At 38.1% G+C, this 26,355-nt stretch overlaps 1 protein-coding gene across 1 annotated transcript; it reads left to right on the forward strand.

Annotated features, from left to right (window-relative positions):
- The first annotated feature begins 2,050 nt into the window (after positions 1–2,050).
- Positions 2,051–4,636, forward strand: LOC145040044 (uncharacterized). Its single transcript, XM_078988038.1, has 2 exons — positions 2,051–2,126; positions 2,988–4,636. Exons 1-2 carry the CDS (start codon positions 2,051–2,053, stop codon positions 4,634–4,636), a joined length of 1,725 nt encoding a protein of 574 aa, XP_078844164.1.
- Positions 4,637–26,355: the final 21,719 nt, after the last annotated feature.

The following is a 26,355-nucleotide window of genomic DNA, read 5'->3' on the forward strand; positions in this document are numbered from 1 at the left end:
GAGTGATCGATTCTAGAAATTCTACATATTTCCAAACTGTAGAGAGAGATACTTGAAATCCTATCAATTTCAAATAATAGAGAGATGTTTGGAGACTACTAAATGATCTATTGGGAATTATGGGTTTCTCTGCTACAATGGTAGCAGAGCTATTGGTTCTTTGTTCTTCTTCATCCGACGTCCGTTTTTATCTGTATTCTTACCATTGAACTACTATTAACGAGATCTTCGGTTCTTGTTTAGGTTGTGTCAGCTAAAATTTGGTTGATCTGATATTCGAACTCTGGGTTGCATACTTTTAATCCAAATCTTAGAAAATTCATAACTTCCTCATACGAAGTGAAATTCCGGCGTTCTTTTTATGCACGCTCTCGGTTTAATGTAAGCGACGAATTTCGTTTAGATTGCTAAGGCTAAAAAGCACTTTATTGTGAACTCACTTTTTACGTCATACAGCGTCGAGCCGGTTTTGTCGCGAAACTTCGACAAGTCATAACTTCTTCGTTATAACTCGGATTTCGGTGTTCTTTATATCTCCGGAAACCTTGTCGCAACCACTACAACTTTCTTTCTAGATATCAGGTTTATCTAACATTTTATTTTTGACATTTATACTCATTCATAATTTATTATATCTTTATAAACAAGTATAAAACACATAAGTTCATATAATACTAAAATAATTCATCTTTATTACTTCAAAACGAGTTACAATGGTTGACCTTGACTATTACATCATCATAATAATGTTTTGCCTAGAAACATGAGTGTTACAACTCATCAACTAATATATCAAACACATTTTTACCAATTTCATAACAAATAGACTTGATTATCTCTTTTAAAAACAATTGAAAATATCTCTTTGAATCGTCGGAGAAGTCGACTTTTCATTTTTTGGAGCATTTTCTAAAGTAACTTTAAAAATCTTCTCATTATACTCTCTAATTAAAGATACGACATCAATGAAAATTCCTTTATTATTAGATTTTTATGTCTCATCATGTCCATGAAATGGTAAGGCATTTTTCAATAAAAATCTACAAGTACGGATTATAGCACCTAATCGGACTTCATAATTACTTTTCTCAAGTTCCGTTTGTTTATGCAAGACTTCACCAATAGATTGTTTTTTTTCTCAAAATCAAATTACACTTTTCTTCGGCCTTATGGTGAGAACTTTGAATCTCACCCATATGTTTATGGAATGGTTTTTTTACTCCAATTGTCAAAGCCTTCGGTTATAAATGCATCTTTTCCACCTTATTCTCCTACCATGTCTCCAAAAAAGTAGTCATACAAACATTATTCCTTCTTCTTTTTAATGTTATACTCTAACCATGTAAAATCCCTAAACCATTCCACAATAAAATGTCTTTGCTTCTTACCAAATAAGGTAAATTCAACATTATACCCCTTTAGTTGACAAGATCCTTTAATCAAATATGCTCTCCTTATTGGATCCCTTTGATTAGGATTGTAAGATGTAATCTTTGGCCTCTCGCCCAGGTCCGAAGGAAAATCATTCAAATCAAAAGATTGTGACATTTTTGGTTTTTGAGTATGTTCATTAGATTGTAGTTCTTGTGCTTTTGGAATAAGTTTATTACATTGTGGTTCTTATGGTTTTGGAATAGGTTCATTAGATTGTAGTTCTTGTGGTTTTGATGAATGTTGATTAGGTTGTGGAACTTGTGTACTTTTAATAACCTGCTATCAAAATATATCAACAATCAACTATAATTCTATAACTTGATTTCAATTTTCAATATCAAATAGCAATGTATAATCAAATTATCAAAATATAAGAAAGATAAAATTGATTTCAAATGTCAACAACAAATAATCACAAACTATTGACCCTAAGTCCCTAATTTAGCAATCCTAATTGGTAATTTCTATTTTTTCAACACAATACCAAAAAATTGAATTTCAATTAACCAAAAAATAATCACAAATAATCTACTTACTTGCTTCAGTGTGCACCACTTTGATGAATAATCACCTACCACTAGCCACCGGAGGATTTCGTCAGAAAACAGCCATCACGATGACCGAGCATCGACAGAAGAAGGGTGGGAAGCAACAAGTCGCAGGGAGGGCAGTGAATTCGTTAGTCGTAACTCGTAAGTCGGAAGTCACGATACTAGGCAAGTGTCGATTAATTGATTGGATTTTTAGTATTGAGCACTTGACAATTAGGCTTAATTAGTTTGGAGTTTTGAACTACTTCATGGATTGGTTCTTAATGGGATATACCATTTAGAAAAAAACCTAAAAAAAATAAACAAAAATTAAGGTAGCCCAAATTATTTTATGGGATTTAAATGCAATATAAACAAAATTTATTAAAAAAAATTATACTGTTAAATTTTTTTTAGGGGCCTCCTCTCATACCCCTGGTTCTTAATTGCATCCCACATAGACATCATGATACAGCCCAACAATTACCAGTCCAAGCGACAACCCAACTTCCCCAAGCAGGAATACTCAATCTACCCAAAAGACCCATCAAGAAGCCTATCCGATTTCGGGAGTGAATCAGCTTTGTTTACCAAGTCAAGGCAGTTAGCTAGGATGCTCTTTCTTTATTTTGTTTAGCATGTGTTCCTAATAATTGGGTTCCACTTCCAGTAGTAACCCACGTCTAGAGTAGTTGCTCCTCCTTTTCTTTCCAGTAGTATATAAGTAATGTAACCATGGTTTTAATGATATTCAGAAAATTGCTCCAGTTATTGTTTCAATTTCTAATTTCTTGGAGGTTGACCACCTCGAATACGGTTCATACCATTGGTGCTTTCATTCCTGATCTCGTCATTATGCCTCCCCGGAAAGATACTACAGCCGATATCCCACCCAAACCAGAAATGAATGAACACCAACCTGATCACACCCAAGCACTACTTCACCTAGCCACCGCTACTAACACCCGACTCGATACCCTCTCCACCAACATCGCTAACCTAGTCAATCTCCTAACCACCTAGCACCTAAATCAACCCCCAACCCACCACCACCACCACCACCACCCAATCATCAACCACGACCACCAAAAATACAACTACATAACTTCGATGGATCCAATCCACTTGATTGGATTTTTCAAGAAGAGACCTACTTCACTTATTACAACATACCACACAACCAACGGATCACCCTCGCCGTCTTTTACTTCACAGGAGAAGCTTTGAGCTGGTACAAGCATCTTCATAGCAACAACCTTTTGGGCACATGGACAGAATTTACAAGAGATATCGAAACCCGCTTTGGACCGTCCACATACGAAAACCATCAAGCTACCCTCTTCAAGTTGCGCCAAACCTCCACTGTTGCTGCTTACCAAGCAGAATTCGAAAAAAACAGCAACCGTGTCGATGACCTTTCCGCCACTGCCCTCCAAAACTGTTTCATCTCAGGATTGCGTCTTGATATCCAATCCGAAATTGCAATACAACACCCACAAACCCTCCAGCAAACATATGGATTAGCCAAACTCATAGAAGACAAATTGAACAACAACCGAAATCGCTACAACTCCCTTTCATGCAACTCACCCTCATCCCACAACCAATACCAAAAACACACCACATCTCCACCACCACCATCATCACCCACAACCATTATGCCACCACCTTCCAAAAACTCTACACCACTCCCATTTACAAGGCTGTCACCAGAGGCAATCCAAAAAAGACGCGCTGAAGATCTTTGTTTCAAATGCCTAGCTAAGTTCCATCCAGGTCACATATGTGACCCACCTCAATTTATTCTTATCGCTGAAAATGAAGAAACCGACGACACCATAACAGCCATTAGCGACACCACCGAGGTTACCAACCAGGCAGAACAAAATTCTCACCCCGACAACCCTACACCTCCTCACTTCCTGTCACTTTCTGATGCAGCTTTCTTCGGTTTACAATCTCCACGAACACTCCATGTCACCGGGTATATCAATGGTCACCCTGTAACCACCCTTGTGGATTGTGGAAGCACACACAACATCATTCAACCTCGTATTGCTGCCCTTCTCAAAACAGAACCAAGCCCAGTCAACCCATTTCCGGTCATGGTTGGAAATGGCGAAAATCTGGAATGCAATGGGTTCTTTCCCAAAATACCCCTGGAACTCAACAAGACCACATTCACAGTACCACTATTTGTACTTCCTGTAGCAGGAGCAGACATCATTCTAGGCGTTGCGTGGCTCAGTTCCTTGGGACCATTAGTTGCAGATTTCTCCATCCCAAGAATATCCTTCACAGTCAATGGCAAGACATGCACTCTACAAGGAGAACCCCTATCCACACCGGTATCGCCCAGTTCACTTCAGACCCTGATACGAAAAAAATCCACCGCCTCCCTCCACACCATGATTTTTCATCACCAACCCCCACATCTCACCACCAGTAACCGACAACCACACACCAACCCCACAATCGAAAACCTACTAACCAAGTTCAAACAACTTTTTGATGCACCCCACGGCTTACCTCCACCAAGGGACCATGACCACCACATACCCTTATTACCAAACACAAAACCCATCAACATCAAACCATACAGATATCCACATTACCAAAAAGAAATCATGACATCACTCATCACCGACATGCTCAAAGAAGGGGTCATATAACCAAGTCAAAGCCCGTACTCATCTCCAGTCCTCCTTGTTCGAAAAAAAGATGGAACATGGCGATTTTGCATTGACTATCGGGGTATCAATGCCATCACCATTCGAGATCGTTTTCCAATACCAACAATAGATGAACTTTTGGACGAGCTGCATGGCGCCACCATATTTTCCAAGATTGATTTAAGAGCCGGTTACCACCAAATTCGCGTTTCACCAAACGACATACACAAAACTGCATTCAGAACAATCGACGGCCATTATGAATTCAGAGTCATGCCTTTCGGCCTCACTAACGCCTCGTCAACGTTCCAAGCAGCCATGAATGACCTTTTCAGATCGGTATTACGGAAGTTCGTGTTGGTTTTCTTCGATGACATCCTTGTCTACAGCCTTTCAATCGACGCTCACTATGAACACCTCCGGTTCGTATTCCATACACTAATAAGCAACCAATTCTACGCTAAAGCCTCCAAATGCATGTTTGCGGTACACGAAATACCCTTCTTGGGTCATATTATTTCAGCCAAAGGAATTCAAGCCGACCCAGAAAAAATTACCGTCATACAGGAATGGCCCACTCCCAATTCCTTTACCACATTACGAGCTTTCTTGGGCTGCACAGGCTATTACCGTCGATTTGTGCAATCATACGCCCACATAGCCTCTCCGTTAACAGACCTCTTAAAAAAACCTACCTTCACCTGGACCGACAAAGCCACAAAAGCCTTCACATCTTTGAAACAATCCATGACACACCTCTTAACCCTAGCCCTCCCAAACTTCACTGAAACCTTCGACATCACCACCGACGCATCTGGTGTCGCCATTGGAGCAGTACTCTCCCAACACGACAAACCAATAGCCTTCTTCAGCAAGAAACTTTGTGATCGCATGCAAAACAACTCCGCTTACATCCGTGAGTTATATGCAATCACAAAGTCCATAAAAAAATGGCGCCAATACCTATTGGGACAGAAATTCCGGGTATACACCGATCACCACAGCCTAAAGCATCTCCTCACTCAAACCATCCAGACACCTGAACAACACAAATGGTTAACCAAGCTCTTAGGATATGATTTCGAAGTGCACTACAAACCGGGCAAAGAAAACAACGTCGCAGATGCATTGAGTCGAATTGAAAGCCCAAAAATCTTAGCCCTCTCGAGTCCTATGGCTACCTGGTTACACGAATTAAGATCCTATTTTACCAACAACCCCGAAGGACAGAAATTGATAACACAACTGGAGCAACAACCATCATCACTTCCAAACCATACAATCCAAAACGGCTTGGTGTAGATCCAAGGCCGATTATTTATACCTAACATACCACATGTTCGTTTTCTTCTTTTGCAGGAATTCCATACATCAACACTCGGAGGACACGGCGGCGTTAATGCAACAACTCGACGCCTTGCATCTTCCTTTACGTGGCCAAAGCTCAAAAAAGATGTCGCTGATTTCATCCGCAAGTGCCCTACTTGTCAAATAACAAAGTACCCGGCACGCAAGCCCTACAGTCTCCTACAACCATTACCCATACCCGCTCAAACATGGTCCGAAATCACAATGGATTTCATCACACACCTGCCACCATCCAATGGGAAAACAACAATTTGGGTCATTGTCGACCGGTTATCCAAATTTGCCCACTTCATACCGTTATCGAATAACTTCACAGCCACCACTCTTGCTGCTATCTTCCTAAAGGATATATACCGCCTTCATGGCCTACCCAAATCCATCACATCAGACAGAGATCCATTGTTTTTGAGTCAATTTTGGACACAACTATTCAAACAGCTTGGTACAAAACTCCAACACTCGAGTGCATACCACCCGCAAACCGACGGTCAAACGGAAGTAGTTAACAGGTGCCTCGAATCCTATCTTCGCGCATTTGTCCATGATGAACCGCGTACATGGCAACGATACTTGTATCTAGCAGAGTTTTGGTACAATACCAGTTTCCATTCGGCAATTCAAATGACACCTTTCAAAGCAATGTATGGAAGAGATGCCACGCAAATCCATGATTATACACCGGGATCAAACCTCATAGCCTCCATTGATTCTTCCCTATTGGAACATCAACAAGTGCTCGATCTGTTGAAAGAATCTTTACAACAAGCACAAAACAGGATGACAAAGCAAGCTAACAAAAAACGGATAGACAAGAAATTTGAAGTTGGTGACTTGGTATACCTACGTTTACGTAACTACAGACAACATTCTGTCACGGCACGGGATAACCAAAAGCTATCTAAACGTTTTTTTGGACCTTACAAGATCTTGGAACGAATTGGTCCCGTCGCTTACCGCTTGCAACTTCCACCATCTTCTCGTGTCCACCCGGTCTTCCATGTCTCATTACTAAAAGCTAGCCATGAGCAAACAGTGTCCGAAGAATTCCCAAATGAATGGCTCTCCGACGCAACCATCAAAACACCAAGTCCGGAAAGCATTCTCCAACATCGACAAATGAATGGTTGCACACAACTTCTAGTCAAATGGGCCAACCAATCCATATCGGAAGCAACCTGGGAAGACGAACAGGAGCTCACACTACGTTTTCCTGAATTCAATATAAGACTCGAGGACGAGTCCAATTTCAACGGGGAGGGAATTGATACAGCCCATCAATTACTAGTCCAAGCGACAGCCCAACTTCCCCAAGCAGGAATACTCAATCGACCCAAAAGACCCATCAAGAAGCCTATTCGATTTCGGGAGTGAATGAGCTTTGTTTACCAAGTCAAGGCAGTTAGCTAGGATGCTCTTTCTTTATTCTGTTTAGCATGTGTTCCTAATAATTGGGTTCCACTTCGAGGAGTAACCCACGTCTAGAATAGTTGCTCTTCCTTTTCTTTCCAGTAGTATACAAGTAATGTAACCATGGTTTTAATGATATTCAGAAAATTGCTCCAGTTATTGTTTTAGTTTCTAATTTCTTGGAGGTTGACCACCTCGAATACGGTTCATACCACATCATTGCAAAATTTTATTTCAATATATGTTTATCTTATTATATTATTAAAAAAAAAACTTACAATTTTATATATCAACGTAACATAAGAATTCGTATTTCATTTTAATAAGAATTATTATTTCATATTTAATAGATATAAATCTTAACTTGCACAACCCACGAAAATTCGAGTTTTACTCGATGAAATTAGAAACTAACGGTAGATATTACCTCAAAAATTACGATGCAAGTCAAGATTAAGCATCATTTTGTTGGGTTACTATTCTAACGTCATAGAATTTTTATAGCAAATGCATCTTCTCGTCTAGTCATGTTACCAAAAAATCACGTGGAAAGAGTACATATCGTAACTATATTTTTATTATTTCAGTTCATATATATATATATATATATATATATATATATATATATATATATATATATATATATATATATATATATATATATATACATTTTAGATGATCTTGCATAAATCTTTATTATTTAATCTAAATGAGGGTCCTCATCTAGAATGCGCTTTTGAACTCAAGAAGCTTGGAATAATGCTACATGAGGCATGTAAAGCAATTTACATTCGATTCGATCCGTTGGTTAAATTTTCATTTTGTGGGTTATATTAATTTATTTGGTTTTCGGAATAACTGAATATACAGTTATAGGTGTGTTTAGTGCCATCTGAACATAAATAAATACATCTATTTCTTATATAATATTTGTGTAAAATGTAAATGTTATTGTAGAAATAGTTCCATGGTCAAAAGTGCCAATTAATAAATTTCTTGTTTATCATCTTTGTGATCTCTAAGTTTTTTTTATTATATATTTTTATGATTTGTAGGGTTTTTTATTTTATATATATATATATATATATATATATATATATATATATATATATATATATATATATATATGTATGTATGTATGTATGTATGTATGTATGTATGTGTGTGAGTCTTTCTAAAAATATTTTCATAACAATAATATGTAAAAGAGAATATGAAAGAGCAAATGCATACATATATTTAATTTGAAGGTCAAAATGGAACAAGTTCACATGGGTTGACAATGCCTTTACTCTCGGTTACCATTAATGATAGTGGGGAAGTGGGTCAAAATCACTTTCCGACCTTTAGAAAACCAAAATTAACATCTTAAAATACCATATTTGTGATTTGTATTTAAACACATGCATGGAGAATATGGAAAAGAAGAAGGCATAATGAAATATCTTAGGAGATCAATATTTTTCAACTCAGAATTGAATAACAAAAAGTAAGAATTATTAGGTACATAACAAGCAAAAAAGTGAAGTTCTATCACTTATTGTCCATTGGATAACTTTGTGAACTACTAAAATGAATAGATGTATCAAGTTGGATGTCAATGAAATGGATGGCTAGAATATATTCATTTATGGATAGGTTGATTAACTTGAAAATTGTTAGTGAATGAAAAAAAAAAAAAAAAACAAGAGAAGCATTTTTCACAACTGGACATATTGATTATGGTAAGCTTAGAGGTAGGAACACTACTTTTTGTAACTTCATATCTTTTCATTCTTGACTCCTTTATATATAGTTGTCATTGAAGAACTACAAGAATATCGATGTAGAGTGCAATGTGTGACATTAAGACGCATTCATAGTTAGAAAAGACATGCGATATTGGTCTTGTTCTTCAAGGCAATGACTAAGTTCTATTACATTCAATAACTATTTTGGATTTATGAGCTCTTTTGTTATCTTTTGATAAATTTAGTTGTTTTTGAAGAAGTGAATCGAGGGATGGAAATGGTTGGGAAGAGAGGTCTTATATGAAGATTTAAGAGAGTTATTTGGATAGCCAATGATGGCTTGCCTAAATCCATGAAAATAGATGGTTGTCGATTGTACTTAATACAATTAACAACCTTTTAAATGGTTCTTTCGGAAGTCGTCTTTGGTTCATTTGAAACGCTATTATCTTTCATGCCATATATTTTCTACCATTACTATCTTTCCCTCTTAAACTACCTAATATGTCAAACATGTTAAATGTGTGGTCATTTGTTCTTTTTTATTTTTATAGTCTTTTGTTACTCTATGAGATTTATTCATGGAAAGCCCATTTATGTTTTTAAATAATTTGTGTTTAGAGTAAATAATGTTTTAAACATTTTGATAAATCAACAACATATTTAGGAAATAGAAACAAAAATAAAATGTGTACAATTTTCTTTAAAAAAAACATTAGAAATTACCTTTTATCTAATGAGTTACTCTCAAAGGAAACATTAGTTTATTGACTTAAGTTACGTAATATTAGATTCATGAATTATGAAAAAAAAAAAAGGTAAATCTTATGACAAAAAAAACGGATCGGAAATGGTTAGGGCCGAATTAGTAAACTTCACTTTTTAATCTAGCCTTGACCACTTGGTCAAGGAGTCCACATGGTCCACTCAGCTGAGTATGCGAGGCATACTCAGCTCCCACGTTGGGCGTAATCCTGCCTTGACCGGAATTGAGAGTTTGATTGCGTATTCGCAGCGTATGCTAGGGTACGTATGGCTTACGCCAAAAATATTCTTTTCTCAATAAGTGCTTAATGCAATAAGCTCTTACATCCAAAATTCAGATCCAAGGCTAAAATACCACTAAGAGTCATAAAGTTTCAAAATTTATGACTTTGCATGTGCATTAAGTGCTTAATACACAAAATCCCAACATCTTAATGCCTTAATACCTTCAAGAGGATGGATATAGAAAAAAAATAAACATCAAGACCACATTTTTATGACTCAACACCCCTCATAAGGTCTGAAAGGATGAATTATTTGGTTAAGAACATGCCATGCTCAAGAGTCACCATATATGGGACCAAAAGTCCCCAAAATAAAGAAATGGCTAGATCTACAAGGTAGAGTGATCAAGATATGAGCTTTTTTTACCTCTTGGAAGTTTCTAGCAAGGTGATAATCTCAAATCCAAGTTGCTTCCAAGCTCCAAGCTCTTCTTACCACGTTCTACTTCTTCAAGAATGCCACAAAACACAAAGATAAGCCCAAGATGTACTCTTCTCACTTAGGGTTAGCTTGGGAGTTGTTTTTCTCAGATGGCAGCTGGTAAGGGAATTAGAAAGGAGATATAATGATGCTTAAATATGTTAAAAAAAACCTATAAATTAGGTTTTTAAGGTTAACTACGTACGCCCTAAGTATGAGGTGTACGACCAGCATACCGGGGACTATGTGACATCCCAAAATTTAGGATCTAACTCGTTTGGTTTTATTTCGTCTAAGGAAATATTAACAATTTCAATTTCATTTTATATGGTACCAGTCAATACTTTGCATCAAAATGTGTAAATCGACAAACAGATTAACCCATTCAAACTACAACGCTAATTAACGCATCTGAAAAAATAAAAAATTTCATTAAGCTGTTTTTAGAAAAGAAAACATTAAAATATGATAGAACATTTTTCATGTTTCTGAAAATATAAAGAACATCCAAAACAGAGTTCATATGCAAAAGATACGATAGTTTTAATAAAATATGATAGAACATTTTTCCTGTTTCACAGGTATTTATACTATTCTATATAATAACTCATCACATGCTAATTCTTGGGTCCTTGACACAGGATGTGGCTTTCACGTTTGTTCTGATTTGCAGGGGCTAGAAAGAAGTATGGATGTGGAGCATGGGAAGATGAACTTGGTTATGGGCAATCGGAAGTCGTCTCCTGTTACCAAGATCGGATTTTAATCTTCAGTGCTTAATAGTGGGTTAGGGTTAGATTTAAATGAATGTTGCTACTCATCAGAGATGAAGAGGAATATTATTTATTTTCATGGTTTGTATAGACAAGGTTTTAGGTTTTCGTTTAATAATGAAATCGGTTCTATTAATGTTTATCATAATGGTTTGTTTTATTTTGAAGCATTGCCTTGGAATGGTGTATATGAACTGTGATGGTTGTAGATAACTTAGGAAATAATGTGTTTCATATCGATTCGTCTAATGGTTTAGACAAGGCATGCTTGTGGCAATGCCATCTTGGACATGTTAATAAGAAGCGCATAGCCTAACTCCAAAGGATGGAGTCTTGGAGTCATTTGAGCTAAATTCAGATGACACATTCTAATCTTGTTTACTTGGAAATATGAATAAATCACCTTTCACTGGAACTTGTGAAAGAGGTGAGGGATTTTTGGATCTCATACACATAGATGTGTGTGGGCCCTTCAGATCTACCTAAGGGATGCAAACCGCTTATATGTGAATTTTACCGATAATTATAGCAGATATGGATATATCTACTTAATCAAGCACAATTTGGAAACCTTTGAAAAGTTCAAAGAGTTTAAGCAAGAAGTGTAGAATCAATTAGGCAGGAATATAAAGATGCTCATATCTGATGGGGGTGGTGAGTATCTTAGTACTGACTTCCACGACTATCTTAAGGAATGTGGAAATGTTTGACAAATAACGTCACCTAGAACACCACAACTTAATGGTGTGGCTGAGAGGCGCAATCGAACCTTGTTGGACATGGTTCATTCCATGATGATTCAAGCTTCGCTACCAATCTCATACTGGGGGTATGCCTTAGAGATTGTCGCATATATCCTTAATCTAGTCCTAACTAAGAAGGTTACCCAAACAACTCACAAGATGTGGACAGGTAAGGTTCCCTCATTGACGCATATCAAGGTTTGGGGTTGTGAAGCTTTCGTAAGACAAGAGACTCGTGACAAGCTTGAACCTCGTAGTGAGCGGTGTATTTTCATCGGCTACCCACATAAATATTTTGGATATCTTTTTTACTGAACTAGTGATAACATGGTCTTCGTAGCGAGGAGAGGGGTTTTATGCGAAAGATAACTCATATGCCAAGAGGACAGTGGGAGGCAAATTGATCTTGAAGAGCTTCAAGAGTCATGCGATGAAGGAACCTCTAACACTAGCACTCATGTGACATCCCCAATTTCACGGCCAGAAAAGACCGATTTGTTTATGCTTTGTTATAAAATCAGAGTAATCCTTTTTAAGGAAAATAGTTGCGGAATTTGTTCCCAAAATAAAATATGATAAAATAAAATTTATCAAAGCATTTCTTAAAGAAATGTATTTTCATTAAATAACAAAATCTCGGGATGTCATCTTCCGATACAGACCAAAAGCATAAACAATATAAAATAGACCTTACAACAGTTATTTATAACTACTTATCTATAATCCAAAATCTCTCATCAAGTCCACCAATTCATACCCTTGTGCCATTACCTGTAATGCAAAGAAAACTGAGTGGGTCAGGCTTGGGATCCTAGTGAGCATATAGGGTTTTCAACCCACAATAATATAATTATTATATTCAATCATCAAACAATCAACCCAATTACCCATCCCCATTATCTCCGTTTATTCTTAAGTACCTTTCCTAAGGAATTATCCTAAGGGTCATCTCCTACATTGTATTTTTCTCTTATCTTCTTACATCGCATTTCCTTTATATATATTAGTTCCTAAAGCATGAATACACAGTCACAACATTGCCTGGACTCATAACTCATAGTAAGGGTTAGGCTATCATCGCATGAATACATAGTCACAACCTCGCATGGAATCATAATTCATTGTAAGGTTTAGAGTATCATCACATGAATACGCAGCCACAACATCGCCTGGACTCGTAATTCATCACCTATAGGTTACGAGTCTGCTGGTGTTTCCACGGGGTCATCTAGAATAGTCTATGGTCGCCATCTATACTCTGGTAGATGACTACATCACCAAATTGCCACATTGCCAGTCAAGGTTATGGTATCTCCTCTCATCTCACATCACCTATTGATCATCACCTTTCTATCATCACCTATCTCTTATCACCTAATTATCATCACCTATTTCTCATCACCTAATTATCATCACCTATTTCTCATCACCTAATTATCATCACACATCATCTAATTCATCTACCCATGTTCTACCCAACATATTTGTAGATATAAAATACATATACAACTTAACTAATTTAACACCTATATAAAACATCCATTCCACACTCATCTGAAACAAACAACAATATATAACCACATAGCACGTATTTCATAGCAAATACTTAATATATATATATATATATATATATATATATATATATATATATATATATATATATATATATATGTTAGAATAAAGTGATCACATACTCACCCAAAACATATACTTAATACATTCACACAATACTTGTATTAAAATCGTGTTATGAAAGGGACTATACACTCACACGTATAAACAACTTTATATTATACACATAGCACATATTTTAAATCTATTTATAGGGCAAAATTGGCCCTTGCCACGTCGTGGCACCTTTTTCCATGTTGTGCGCTTGGTCTTCACTGCATGTGTTGTCACAAGTTGCGTCTGGGGGACTCCAGGAGGTGTCAAAAGACTTGCCACGTCATGGTATCTGACAGTTTTGGGGTTTCGCGCCCCGAACATCATAAATTCATAACTTTCACATACAAACTTCGTTTTCGACGTTCTTTATATTGACGCGTAGGTAAAAACAAGATCTACAACTTTTATTAGACTCCATCGACTAATTTTGAATATATTTTTATTATATTATTTTTAGTAGGTCGGGATCCTTGTAACATATACTATAACTTAGTTAAGATTACTCATTCTAAATAATCTTTCATCAAAAAGTTATTTTTGACCTATATCGTCTCTAAATTGACTAGCCCTGATCTACGGGCGTTACAACTCAACCTGAGGAAGAGATTCCTGTTGAACCAATTGACGAGTCATTCCCTCCTAGACATTCCTCTCGAGTTAGAATTAAAACGGAGTTTTATGGTTTTCATATTACTATGAAAGGTGATATGTTTATCAGTGATAGCACACTAGTAAATTTGGATGAGCCTACTAACTACAAGGAAGCCATGGCGGGCCCTGAGTCTACAAAGTGGAAAGAGGCAATGGACAGTGAGATACAGTCCATGTATGACAATCAAGTTTGGAACTTGGTTGACAATGCACCAGGTCGAAAGACAGTTGTGTGTAAATGGATCTTCAAGAAAAAGACCAACATGGATGGAAAGGTGCATACATTCAAGGAAAGGCTGGTTACAAAAGGCTTTACTCAAACATCGTGGTCAAGATCAAGTCTATCAGGTTATTTTGGCTATCACTGTGTTTCATGATTTTGAAATTTGGCAGATGGATGCCAAAACTGCTTTTATTAATGCGAAGCTAACTGAAGATGTTTATATGTGTTAACCAAAAGGTTTTGTAGATGCTAAATACCCCAATAGAGTGTGGAAGCTTGAGAATTCCATTGATGGATTAAAGCAAGCATCTTGCAGATGGAATCTTTGCTTTGATGAGAAAGTCAAAGAGTTTGGTTTCTCTAGAAGTTAGGATCAATCCTGTATGTATGTTAAGGCTATTGGGAGTATACTTAGCTATCTAGTATTGTATGTCGATAACATATTTCTCATAGGAAACGACATTCTATCCTTGCAGGAAGTTAAGTCTTGGCTTGGGAAGTGTTTCGCTATGAAGGATCTAGGGGAAGCCACTTATCTTCCGGGGATAAGGATTTTGAGAAATAGGAGTAGAAGACTAACTAGACTTAGTCAAAGTACTTACTTGGACAAGGTGCTAAAACATTTTAGCATGGAGAATTCCAATAAAGAGGAGCTGCGAATCCAAAGCAATATCAAGCTGAGTAAGACTCAGAGTTTGAGCACCGATGTCGAGATAGCATAAATGAGTTGAGTGTCATATGCTACCGTTGTTTGCTCGATCATGTATACTATGACATGTACTCTCCCTGATGTGGCTTTTGCGTTAGGCATGTTTAGTCGATATCAAGGGAATCTGTAACGCCCGTGTTTCTGGGCTTGCCATTTTTAGCAATGTAATAGTCTAGGTTAACCTTTGTAACTCAACTTGAAATAATAAGAATGTATTATTTGTGAATTATGTGAATTATGTGATTTATGTGTTTATTTTCTTGATTTTTATAATTTAATGAATTAAGAATGAAATAAGTGTCAAAATTAAAGTGTGAGATATGCCCGATATCTTTGCATAAAGTTGTAGTGGTCGAAACAAGGATTTCGGAGATATAAGGAATGCCAAAATCCGAGTTATAACGAAGAAGTTATGACCTGTCGAAGTTTCGAGACAGAACCAGCACGACGCCGAGTGACGTAAAATATGAATTTAAGATAGAACGATATTTAGCCTTAGCGATCTAAACGAAAGTCGTAGATTTCGTTAAACCGAGAGCATGCATAAAAGGAACGCCCAAATCTGACTTCGTATGAGGAAGTTATGATTTTCTGAAGTTTCGACGTGGCAGTATGCAGCCCGAATACTCGATTTGAGATCGAGCGGTTTTTAGCTGAAACAATCTAAATGAGAATCGAAGATCTTGTTGTTATTAGCGAAGCAATGAAAAGTTAGGCGAGAACGGACGTCAGACGAAGAAGTTATGAATTTATAACGAAGTTTTTCTGTCCCGGCCTTCTAAAAATAAATAATAAAAATAAAAGTGAAAATTAGCCAACGGAGTCTAAATGAAAGTTGTAGAGTACGGTCTGACCTTCGCGTGGATATAAAGAACGTCGAAAACGGAGCTCGTATGCGAAAGTTACGCAATTTAGAAGTTTGACAAGTCAATTACGCCCCGCGTAATTTGAGTACGCCCCGCGTACTCAGTCGGTTGCAACTTGTCTGACCAATACTCGAGTGCCACCAGTCGACGCACGCAGTGACGTCAAAGTACGCCCCGCGTAATTTGAGTACGCCCCGCGTAATCCCAGACCCAACAGCCTATAAATAGAACTCGAATTCAGCCATTTTCTCTTGTTCAAACTCTTCTTTCTTTCTAAGTTTTGCCTCGTTTTGCGTGCCGTTTATACCCCGAAGCCCCGGTAATATTCTCGAGCCCCGAAGCAAGATCCGAAGCCCCGAGAATCCCAAAGAGCATTATTCCCGAGCCGAAACGCTGCCCGCGAGGAGCCCGGTTTTGTGAAGATCTTCCAGATCTACGGAGAAACACCTCTTCTGCAAGCCGTAGTGCTGCCCGATCATCTTCTGATCATGTGAGTGTGTAGTTACTTTAATTCCAACACAATATTATGAAGTATTTTATATAAAATATGTGCTATGTGTATATATTTTATTGTTATATATGTGAATGTATATTCACTCTCTTTTATCTTATAGATCTGATTATTTCTCTATGAAATACGTGTTATGTGTGTGTGTCTCATCTGTTATGTGAAAAATGTTTTGATTGAGCATGCTATACAGGTTTTGAAACTACATATAAAAATGTATATTTTATCTACTAATATGTTGGGTAGAATATGGGTAGATAGTTGGTGTGTAATAAACAGATGAGAGGCCTCGATGTTGTTTTGATCCAGTCATCTAGCGGAATTTAGATGACGACCACGGACTTTTCTAGACAGTCCAGTGGAACGCTAGCAGGCTCATAACCTGTAGGTGTTAATGAACTTGGGTGTTCATTCGCTGTATTCCACCCCCCCCCCCCCATGGTTGCCTTATTTGACTTATATTGCTGAGGAACCCCCGAAGCATGTGTAGTCTCCCCGATGAAATATTCTTAGACTAGGTCCCTTGTGTTAGTTATTTTAGGGACATAAAGTGAGAATAACGGGAATGGGTAACTGGGTTATTGTTGGTTGATAATAATTAATTAAATTATTTATTGTGGGTTGAAAACCCTACATGCTCACCAGGCTCCCAAGCCTGACCCACTCAGTTGATTTATTTTACAGGAAGTGGTGCAAGAGCTTAAGATGGGCGAACATCAAGTTGTTTTGTTTACAAGTCTGTATATGTATATATTTGTTGAAAGACTTGTAATGCTATCGTTTATGCTTTATGATCTGTATCGGAACATGACATCCCGACTTTTGATTATGAAATGAAATCATATTTCTTTATGAAATGTTTTGATAAATATCTATTTTATCATGTTTTGTTTTTGGGAACAAATTCCGCATCTCTTTTAAAATTAAAAGGATTTACTCTGAAAATTATTTTAAAAAGCATAAATGAAATCGGTCTTTTCTGGCCGAGATTTTGGGGATGTCACAGTTGGTATCAGAGCATTAGTTTAAGCGAACTAGGAATTTGTAGGATTTCTAGACTTAAACTTAGAATGCTAAGTGGAATTTTGAGATGCGTGTCTGTTATGTTTTAAGACACAAGCACTAGTTTATTTTAGGAAAGTTGCCTAAAATGCTTTATGTGCTAAATGTTATATGTTGCCATATATGATATTATTTGTTCGGATCTATGGTCTGTTGCCGACCGGATCTAGAAACCTTATGTGTGTAGGATTCTAAGCGTACGTCTACGATATTAGAACTAGCATGTAAACGTTTCGGAGTGATAAGGATGATTTGAATATCTATCGTGAATAAGGATCTAATTTCACCTTATTCGGTGTGTAGATCAAAAATGGTGAGAACAAGAAGTGGAGTTGGAAATGCTGATGAAAATAGGAATCAACCACCAGTGATTGAACAAAGACCTGTTGTTGCAGCAGCACCTGAGCCAACAACCATGGCTGGTGTGCAATTGATGATTCAGATGATGTTGGATCGTCAGATGGAGGAAACTAGACGGTTGCTTCAACAAAATCGTGAAGAACTGTTGATTCGTGTGGAAGAGCCTGAATTAAATGAAGGGCACTCGGAAGGTGGAAACTTCAGTGGATCAGTTGGTCAAGCCAACCCACCGATAGTTAGACAAGGTAACCGCGATGGAAGGAATGATGGAATGGGATGCAAGTACAAGGACTTTTTGACTTGCAAACCATCGACCTTCAATGGAAAGGAGGATCCGATTGGGGTTATGGATTGGATCTCCGAAATGGAGCTAGCCTTCATGACGTGTGGCTGCAAAGGTAAGTTGCAAACCATCTATGCCGTGCGTCAATTCTGAGGTGGAGCCGTTCGTTGGTGGAACACTCTAGGGAAGACTTTGAGCCCTAATGAGCCACTGCAATTGTCATGGGTAGAGTTCTTGGTGCAGTTTAAGCGCAAGTTCTGCTCAGCCCAAAATATGTTGGAGTTGGAGAACAAGTTCCTGACATTGACTAAGGGCAGTATGTCAGTTGATGAATATGATGGGTTTTGAGCATTCTAACACTTCCTAAGTGTACATGCCACCCTAATAACCTTGGATCTATGTTTGTCTAATTTTTCATGCAAAGTTGAATTCCAAGGTTATATCCTATCTAGCATACATGGGGAACAATTATAACATAAAGTATAGATAGAATAACTTACCTTGTTGTTGCTTGTGTTCCTTGAAACCTTGTGAGCCTAGCACCTCAAGTGGTGATGCCTCAAATGCTTCACACAACACCAAATGCTCTTGGAAGAACTTATGAGAGAATACACACTCTTCAAAATCGGCCAAGCCCCCTTATTACTTAGTGTAACCGATTTGGGAGGAGAACATATTACTTATATAGTGTTGACACATCTAGGGTTAAACCCTAATGTGTCATGACTCTTCATTTCCATGACCCATGGGTTTGTAACTCCCATGGAGCATCCATGGAGCATCCTATGGGTGGAACCCAACTTGATGATCCATGGAGCCTTTTAGCCCACTATACAAGATATGGATGATTTACTTAATCAACCCATATATTTAATTAGTTATCTTTTGATCACTTAATTAATTCTAAATTAATTCTTGATCAAACTAATCAAATAATATTATTAATATATTAGAACTTATAATATATTAATAATCTCCAAGCGTTATTTCTCTCATTTAGTTTATCCAATTGCATGGTGCCATGCAACCCAAATGGACCATGCCGGGTCGGGTCAAGTACATACCAGAAATAGTTATGGACTTAGACACCTTATCCAACAGTCTCCCACTTGGATAAGTCTAGTAACTATTACTGCAAGTATGACTTCAGGAACCGATCGGCAATCGTAGCTCTTTACAAGGTTTCTCGAAACTTGAGAAGATGATGGTACGCCATTTAAGATAAGTGATCATATAATCCTCTGTTCTAGATATCAGTCGGACAAATACATGGAACAATGTCTTACTTATTGTCCAACATTTGTTTCCCGATTTCCGATTTGTTTGACAAAGAACTTTATTGAACACATCAATCTAGTTCTGACCGGGCCCGGTACATAGGTCAAAACAAAATCATCGAGGGGCCCAGATATCAGCTTCTAATCCAAGAAGGAACAGATAAACTTCGACTCATATGTTTGTTCTACTACTTATTGAATTACACATAAGAGCACGATTTTATAACATCGAGTTACCAATGCGTTTTTCGTACAATTAATGCATAACCAACTCGTAAGTAACAAATCATATCTCTAGGTTTAAAGACTTATATGATATTACCGTCTCACGATCACTCGAGATAGAATTCCATGAAGTGATTCCAGTGAGCGTGGGTTGAGTCCAATGCTCAGAACTTATGAGCACTCATGATTGTTGTAGCCTTGTCCCAGACCTCTACAACCAAACATGACAGTCTTGATTCATACCTACTTCCGACATATGACCGACTGTGGAGGTTTGAATAATATGTTATACCAAACAAAATTATTCTGGAAGTCAAAACATGCAAAAGAAATATAGTAAACGATCGACAAGAGATAGCAACACTTTACTCATAAATAAAACACTTTTATTCATCATCAAATGTCAATTACACTTTACAAATTTCGAGATTATCTAACTACTAAATCTAATATCATCCTTCAGCCCTATGCTCCGAGCATGCTGGAGATGCTTAACCCGAGTCAGTCCCTTCGTAAGGGGATCTGCTGGGTTCTCATCCGATGATACCCTCTTTGCCACGAGGAGTCCTTCTTCGATCCGATGTCTGATGAAATGATATTTTCTGTCGATGTGTCTGGATCTCCCGTGATCCCTTGGTTCCTTGGCTAAGGCAACAACACTTTCACTATCATAGAAAATTTCCATCGGCTCTTTAATAGCTGGTACAACTCCAAGGTCTCCAATGAAGTTCCTCAGCCATAACGCCTCCTTTGCCGCTTCGCTAGCTGCAATATACTTTGATTCACAAGTAGAATCAGCCACTGTCTCTTGCTTGGAACTCTTCCAAGAAATTGCTCCTCCATTTAGGGTAAAGACCCAGCCCGACTGAGAGCGGAAGTTATCCCTATCAGTTTGGAAGCTAGTATCACTATACCCTACAACTCTCAAGTCATCACTCCCACCGAGGGTAAGGACCCAGTCCTTAGTCCTTCGCAGGTACTTGAGAATACTCTTTACCGCAGTCCAGTGTGCCTTGCCAGGATTCCCTTGAAACCTGCTAACCATGCTCAAGGCAAAGGCTACATCAGGTCGAGTACACGTCATAGCATACATGATCGAACCTACAGTCGAAGCATAAGGTAATCGACTCATTTCTGCTATCTCAGCCTCAGTGCTAGGGCTTTGTGTCTTACTCAGCTTGGCGCTACTCTGGATGGGCAACTCTCCTTTCTTGGAGTTTTGCATTCTGAATCTCTTCAGAATCTTCTCCAAGTAGGTACTTTGACTAAGTCCAATTAGTCTTTTACTCCGATCTCTCAAGATTCTTATCCCCAAAATATAGGCAGCTTCACCAAGGTCCTTCATAGCGAAACACTTTCCAAGCCAGGACTTTACTTCCTGCAAGGTTGGAATGTCGTTTCCTATGAGTAGTATGTCATCCACATACAATACCAAAAAGCTAACTATACTCCCACTAGCCTTGACATATACACAAGATTCATCTTCACTCCTAGAAAAGCCAAATTCCTTGACCTTTTCATCAAAGCAAAGATTCCATCTGCGAGGTGCTTGCTTTAATCCATAAATGGATTTCTCAAGCTTACACACTCTATTAGGGTACTCGTTACTGACAAAACCCTCTAGCTGACTCATGTAAACATCTTCAGCCAACTTTCCATTAAGGAAAGCGGTTTTGACATCCATTTGCCAAATTTCATAGTCATGAAATGCGGCTATGGCTAACAGAACCCGAATAGACTTAATCTTGGCTACCGGAGAAAAGGTCTCATCATAGTCCACTCCAGGAATTTGAGAGAAGCCCTTTGCAACCAGCCTAGCCTTATAAGTGTGTACTTTACCATCCATGTCGGTCTTCTTCTTGAAAACCCATTTGCACCCTACAGTCTTTCGACCTGGTACATTCTCAACCAAGTTCCAAACTTGATTGTCATACATGGATTGTATCTCGCTATCCATAGCCTCTTTCCATTTGGCAGACTCGGGGCCTGCCATGGCTTCCTCGTAGCTGTTAGGGTCATCTTGACTTACTAGTGTCTCATCACTAATAAGTGTCTCACCTTCTGCAGTAATATGGAATCCATAGTAATGCTCAGGTGCACTCCTAACTCTCGTGGAACGCCTCAGAGGTACAGATTCGTCAATTGGCTCAACAGGAGTTTCCTCCTCAAGTTGAGGGCTAGAGTTTGAAGTTCCTTCACCACTTGACTCTTGAATTTCTTCAAGATCAACTTGCCTCCCACTGTCTCCTTGGCTTATAAACTCTCTCTCTCGAAAGACTCCTCTTCTTGCTACAAAGACCACGTTGTCACTAGGTCTGTAGAAGAGGTAACCAAAGGAATGCTGTGGGTAGCCGATGAAAATACACCTCTCGCTTCGGGGTTCGAGCTTATCATGAGTCTCGCGTCTCACGAAAGCCTCGCAGCCCCAAATCTTGATGTGGTCTAGTTTAGGTACTTTACCAGTCCACATCTCGTGAGGAGTTTTGGAAACTTTCTTTGTAGGGACTAGATTAAGGATATGGGCGGCAGTCTCTAAGGCATACCCCCAGAATGAGATTGGTAGCGAAGCTCGACTCATCATGGAACGAACCATGTCCAACAAGGTTCGATTACACCTCTCAGCCACACCATTCAACTGCGGTGTCCTGGGAGGTGTCAATTGTGAGATAATCCCACATTCCTTTAGATAGTCGAGGAACTCTGAACTAAGATACTCACCACCTCGATCGGATCGAAGCATCTTAATGTTCCTGCCCAATTGATTCTCGACTTCCTTTTTAAATTCCTTAAACTTCTCGAAAGTCTCTGACTTATGCTTGATTAAGTAGACATATCCATATCTACTGTAATCATCGGTAAAAGTCAAATAATAACGATTAGCATCTCTTGTGGCATGTTTGAATGGTCCACACACATCCGTGTGTATAAGGTCCAACAAACCTTCACCCCTTTCACATGAGCCTGTGAAGGGTGACTTTGTCATTTTTCCAAGTAAGCATGATTCGCAACTATCATTTGACTTTAGGTCAAACGACTCCAAGACTCCATCCTTTTGGAGTTGGCCTATGCGTTTCTTGCTTATATGTCCAAGACGACAATGCCATAATGATGCTTTATCCAAGTTATTATTATTAGTAGAATCAATACACAAAACATTATTTCCTAAGTTATCTACAATAGATACAGCTTCATACACACCATCACAAGGTAATGCTTTAAAATAAAGTACATTATTAAAGAAAGCATTAATCGAACCAACTTCATTATCAAACGAAAAGGTGAAACCTTGTTTGTACAATGCATGAAAGGAAATAATATTTCTTGCCATTTCTGGCGAATAACAACACTTATTCAAATCTAAATTTAACCCACTACTTAGCGATAAAGTATAAACTCCAATCTTGGTGACAGGTGTAACTTTCCTATTCCCCATGATTAAGTTTATTCTTCCTTGCTCCACATTCTCACTTCTTCCTAGTCCCTGCAAGTCACAACAAATATGAATACCGCAACCTGTATCAAGGACCCAAGATTTCGAATGGGGTGAGTTATTAGAAATGATAGTGTAAATACCTGCATGGTTGGGTTTGACTTTCCCATCCTTTACATCTTGTTGGTACTTTGGGCAGTTCCGCTTCCAATGAGCTTTTTCGTGGCAATAGAAGCATTCAGCCTCTTTTGGGTCAGAAGAAGGAGTAATGAAACCTTTCTTGGTTCCACTTGAAGAAGAGCCATCAAGGGTCCGAGCCTTGGTACCCTTTGAAGATCTCGTTCTCTTCCTCCCTCGAATCTGTCCGATTGCCAAGATCGGAGTTGTTTCTGGAGTAGGAGTGATAGCAACCGACTTCCCCTTAAGACCTGTTTCTGCGGTCTTGAGAAGTCCCTGAAGTTTGCTGAGGGTGACCTCTTCCTTGTTCATGTGATATGTCATGCGGAATTGATCATAGCACGATGGTAAGGAGTGCAAAATGATATCTATTGCAAGCTCCTCAGGGAAGTTCACATTAAGCTTCAGCAAACGATCCACATACCTTTGCATTTTCTGCATGTGGCTCGTGACGGACTCTTCGTCCTTCATCATGGTTGTTATCATGGAGCAGATGACTTCGTACCTCTCTTGTCGTGCACTTTGATGGTATCTTTCCATCAAATCTTGATGCATTTCATAAGGGTAGAAGTCTTCATAAGACTTTTGGAGTTCAGCTGTCATGGTGGCTAACATGATGCAAGCCACCTTGGTTGCATCTCTTTCATGAGTATGAAAGTCAGCGATCTCCTGGGGAGTTGCAGTGGACTCGTAGATTTCCTTAAGCTCCTTGTCAAGGACATATTATTTGTCCTCGTAGTGGGTAATCATCCTGATGTTTCTGATCCACTTATTGAAGTTGCATCCATCAAAGGTGACTTTCCCACATAGACTCATAAGAGTAAAGGAGCCATTAGGATTCGAGCCAGAAGCACTGTTTGAAGACATCTGAAAAGAAGAACAAGTTTAGTTTAGATTTAAGAGAGTCCTTAATAAAACACCCAAATGTAATATTAAGGCTAGGATCCAATCACAATATAATATAACTTAGAAGAGGTATGCCGTAATCTAAGCTATACCATATTTGAAAGGTAGGTGAATGACGATTCACCAATTTCCACCACGAAAACCGAAATATTAAATATTTAGTTTTTATTGGTTTTAGAAATTCCTAGATTCTTTGAGATCCAATGAACTTTTTCAAAGGCATGTTTCGATCTCGGGAGTGCCCTCCAGGTTTTGTGACTGGGATGCCGAGGATCACAAAACGAGGTGTGAAGTAACCATGCAAATCACTTGGTACCTTTAAAGTTTATCACTCAATCGATGTGCCGGTAAACCACACACGCTCCACCGATACTATAATAAACCTTAAGTCACCCTTTACCTACCTTGTTAAGTCCAAGTTAGTGTGCCGGTTAACCACACACGCTCCACCAACGACTTTGACAAAGTGTAAAGTGTAATTTCATGGATTAGCACCTTATTCACATTTTTCCTAAAGTAACTAAGATTGGGAATTTAATAAACATTTAGTTACTTTATATATATTCATCATACTTTGAATGAGAATTTATAAGTCCTTGTCTTACCCGTTCGGCTAACGACCCTCCACCAGTCAAGCAAGCGGTGGGTGAGAATATACACCCATTAAGTCACCATTTTATAGGCAACAACCTTATACCCACCTTATAGACCGGCTTCGTGAATGAGGCGTACTAGCGGTAAGACGACTTGTTCTTATACATATATATATATAATTATTAAATTATCATAATATAAGTATAAGGGTTGAACTTTAACTTTTAAAATTCTAGGGGTTGGAACTAAAGTTTTAACTTAACTTTACTTGTTCCAAAACTTGAGGGCAAGTTTTGTAACTTTCAAAACTTTTCATTTCTTGTAACTTATGAGTTTAATAGAGTCATAAAATGAAGACTCTTCATTTTTATAACTCTTGTGTTTTCTTAATGGTTTTTAACTCAAGTGACTCTTGGTTTTCCATAACTTAAGGATAAGTTATGGACTCCATTAAAACACATTATGATCAAGAATTAAACTACCAAATAGGTTACAAATAATTCCTATGATCATCTAAAACATCATAAGAACAAGAACATGAATATGAACATAATCAAAAATTACATAAAACTTTGTAATTTTGATAACTAGTTGTTGTAAATGAATTAGCAAAACATTACACCACCAAAAACAAGTTTATATTTACTAAAACAGTTTAGGGTAATGTTTCTAATTCATTTTCCAGCAACTGAATCGAAATTCTACACTCATTCGACCCTACTCGCCGAGTGCATGAACATGACTCGCCGAGTTGGTTGAAGATACACATGGACTCGACGAGTCCCCCCAATAGACTCGACGAGTCCGATCGCAGACAGCAAATTTTCGATCCTGTTTTCAACTTTTAAGCACAAATAAGAACAAACAAGCCTAGGCTCTGATACCACTGATGGGTTTTGAGCATTCTAACACTTCCTAAGTGTATATGCAACCCTAATAACCTTGGATCTATGTTTGTCTAATTTGTCATGCAAAGTTGAATTCCAAGGTTATATCCTATCTAGCATACATGGGGAACAATTATAACATAAAGTATAGATAGAATAACTTACCTTGTTGTTGCTTGTGTTCCTTGAAACCTTGTGAGCCTAGCACCTCAAGTGGTGATGCCTCAAATGCTTCACACAACACCAAATGCTCTTGGAAGAACTTATGAGAGAATACACACTCTTCAAAATCGGCCAAGCCCCCTTATTACTTAGTGTAACCGATTTGGGAGGAGAACATATTACTTATATAGTGTTGACACATCTAGGGTTAAACCCTAATGTGTCATGACTCTTCATTTC

The sequence above is a fragment of the Lactuca saligna genome, chromosome 4, assembly GCF_052625555.1.
Source record: "Lactuca saligna cultivar CGN05327 chromosome 4, ASM5262555v1, whole genome shotgun sequence".
NCBI lineage: Eukaryota > Viridiplantae > Streptophyta > Magnoliopsida > Asterales > Asteraceae > Lactuca > Lactuca saligna.

Bases quoted from the DNA above. Each gene is read 5' to 3' on its own strand.
- LOC145040044 (XM_078988038.1), top strand. From the start codon at position 2,051: ATGACCGAGCATCGACAGAAGAAGGGTGGGAAGCAACAAGTCGCAGGG. The intron at 2,127-2,987 runs GTAAGTCGGAAG...CTAACCACCTAG, and splicing joins GAATTCGTTAGTCGTAACTC to CACCTAAATCAACCCCCAAC.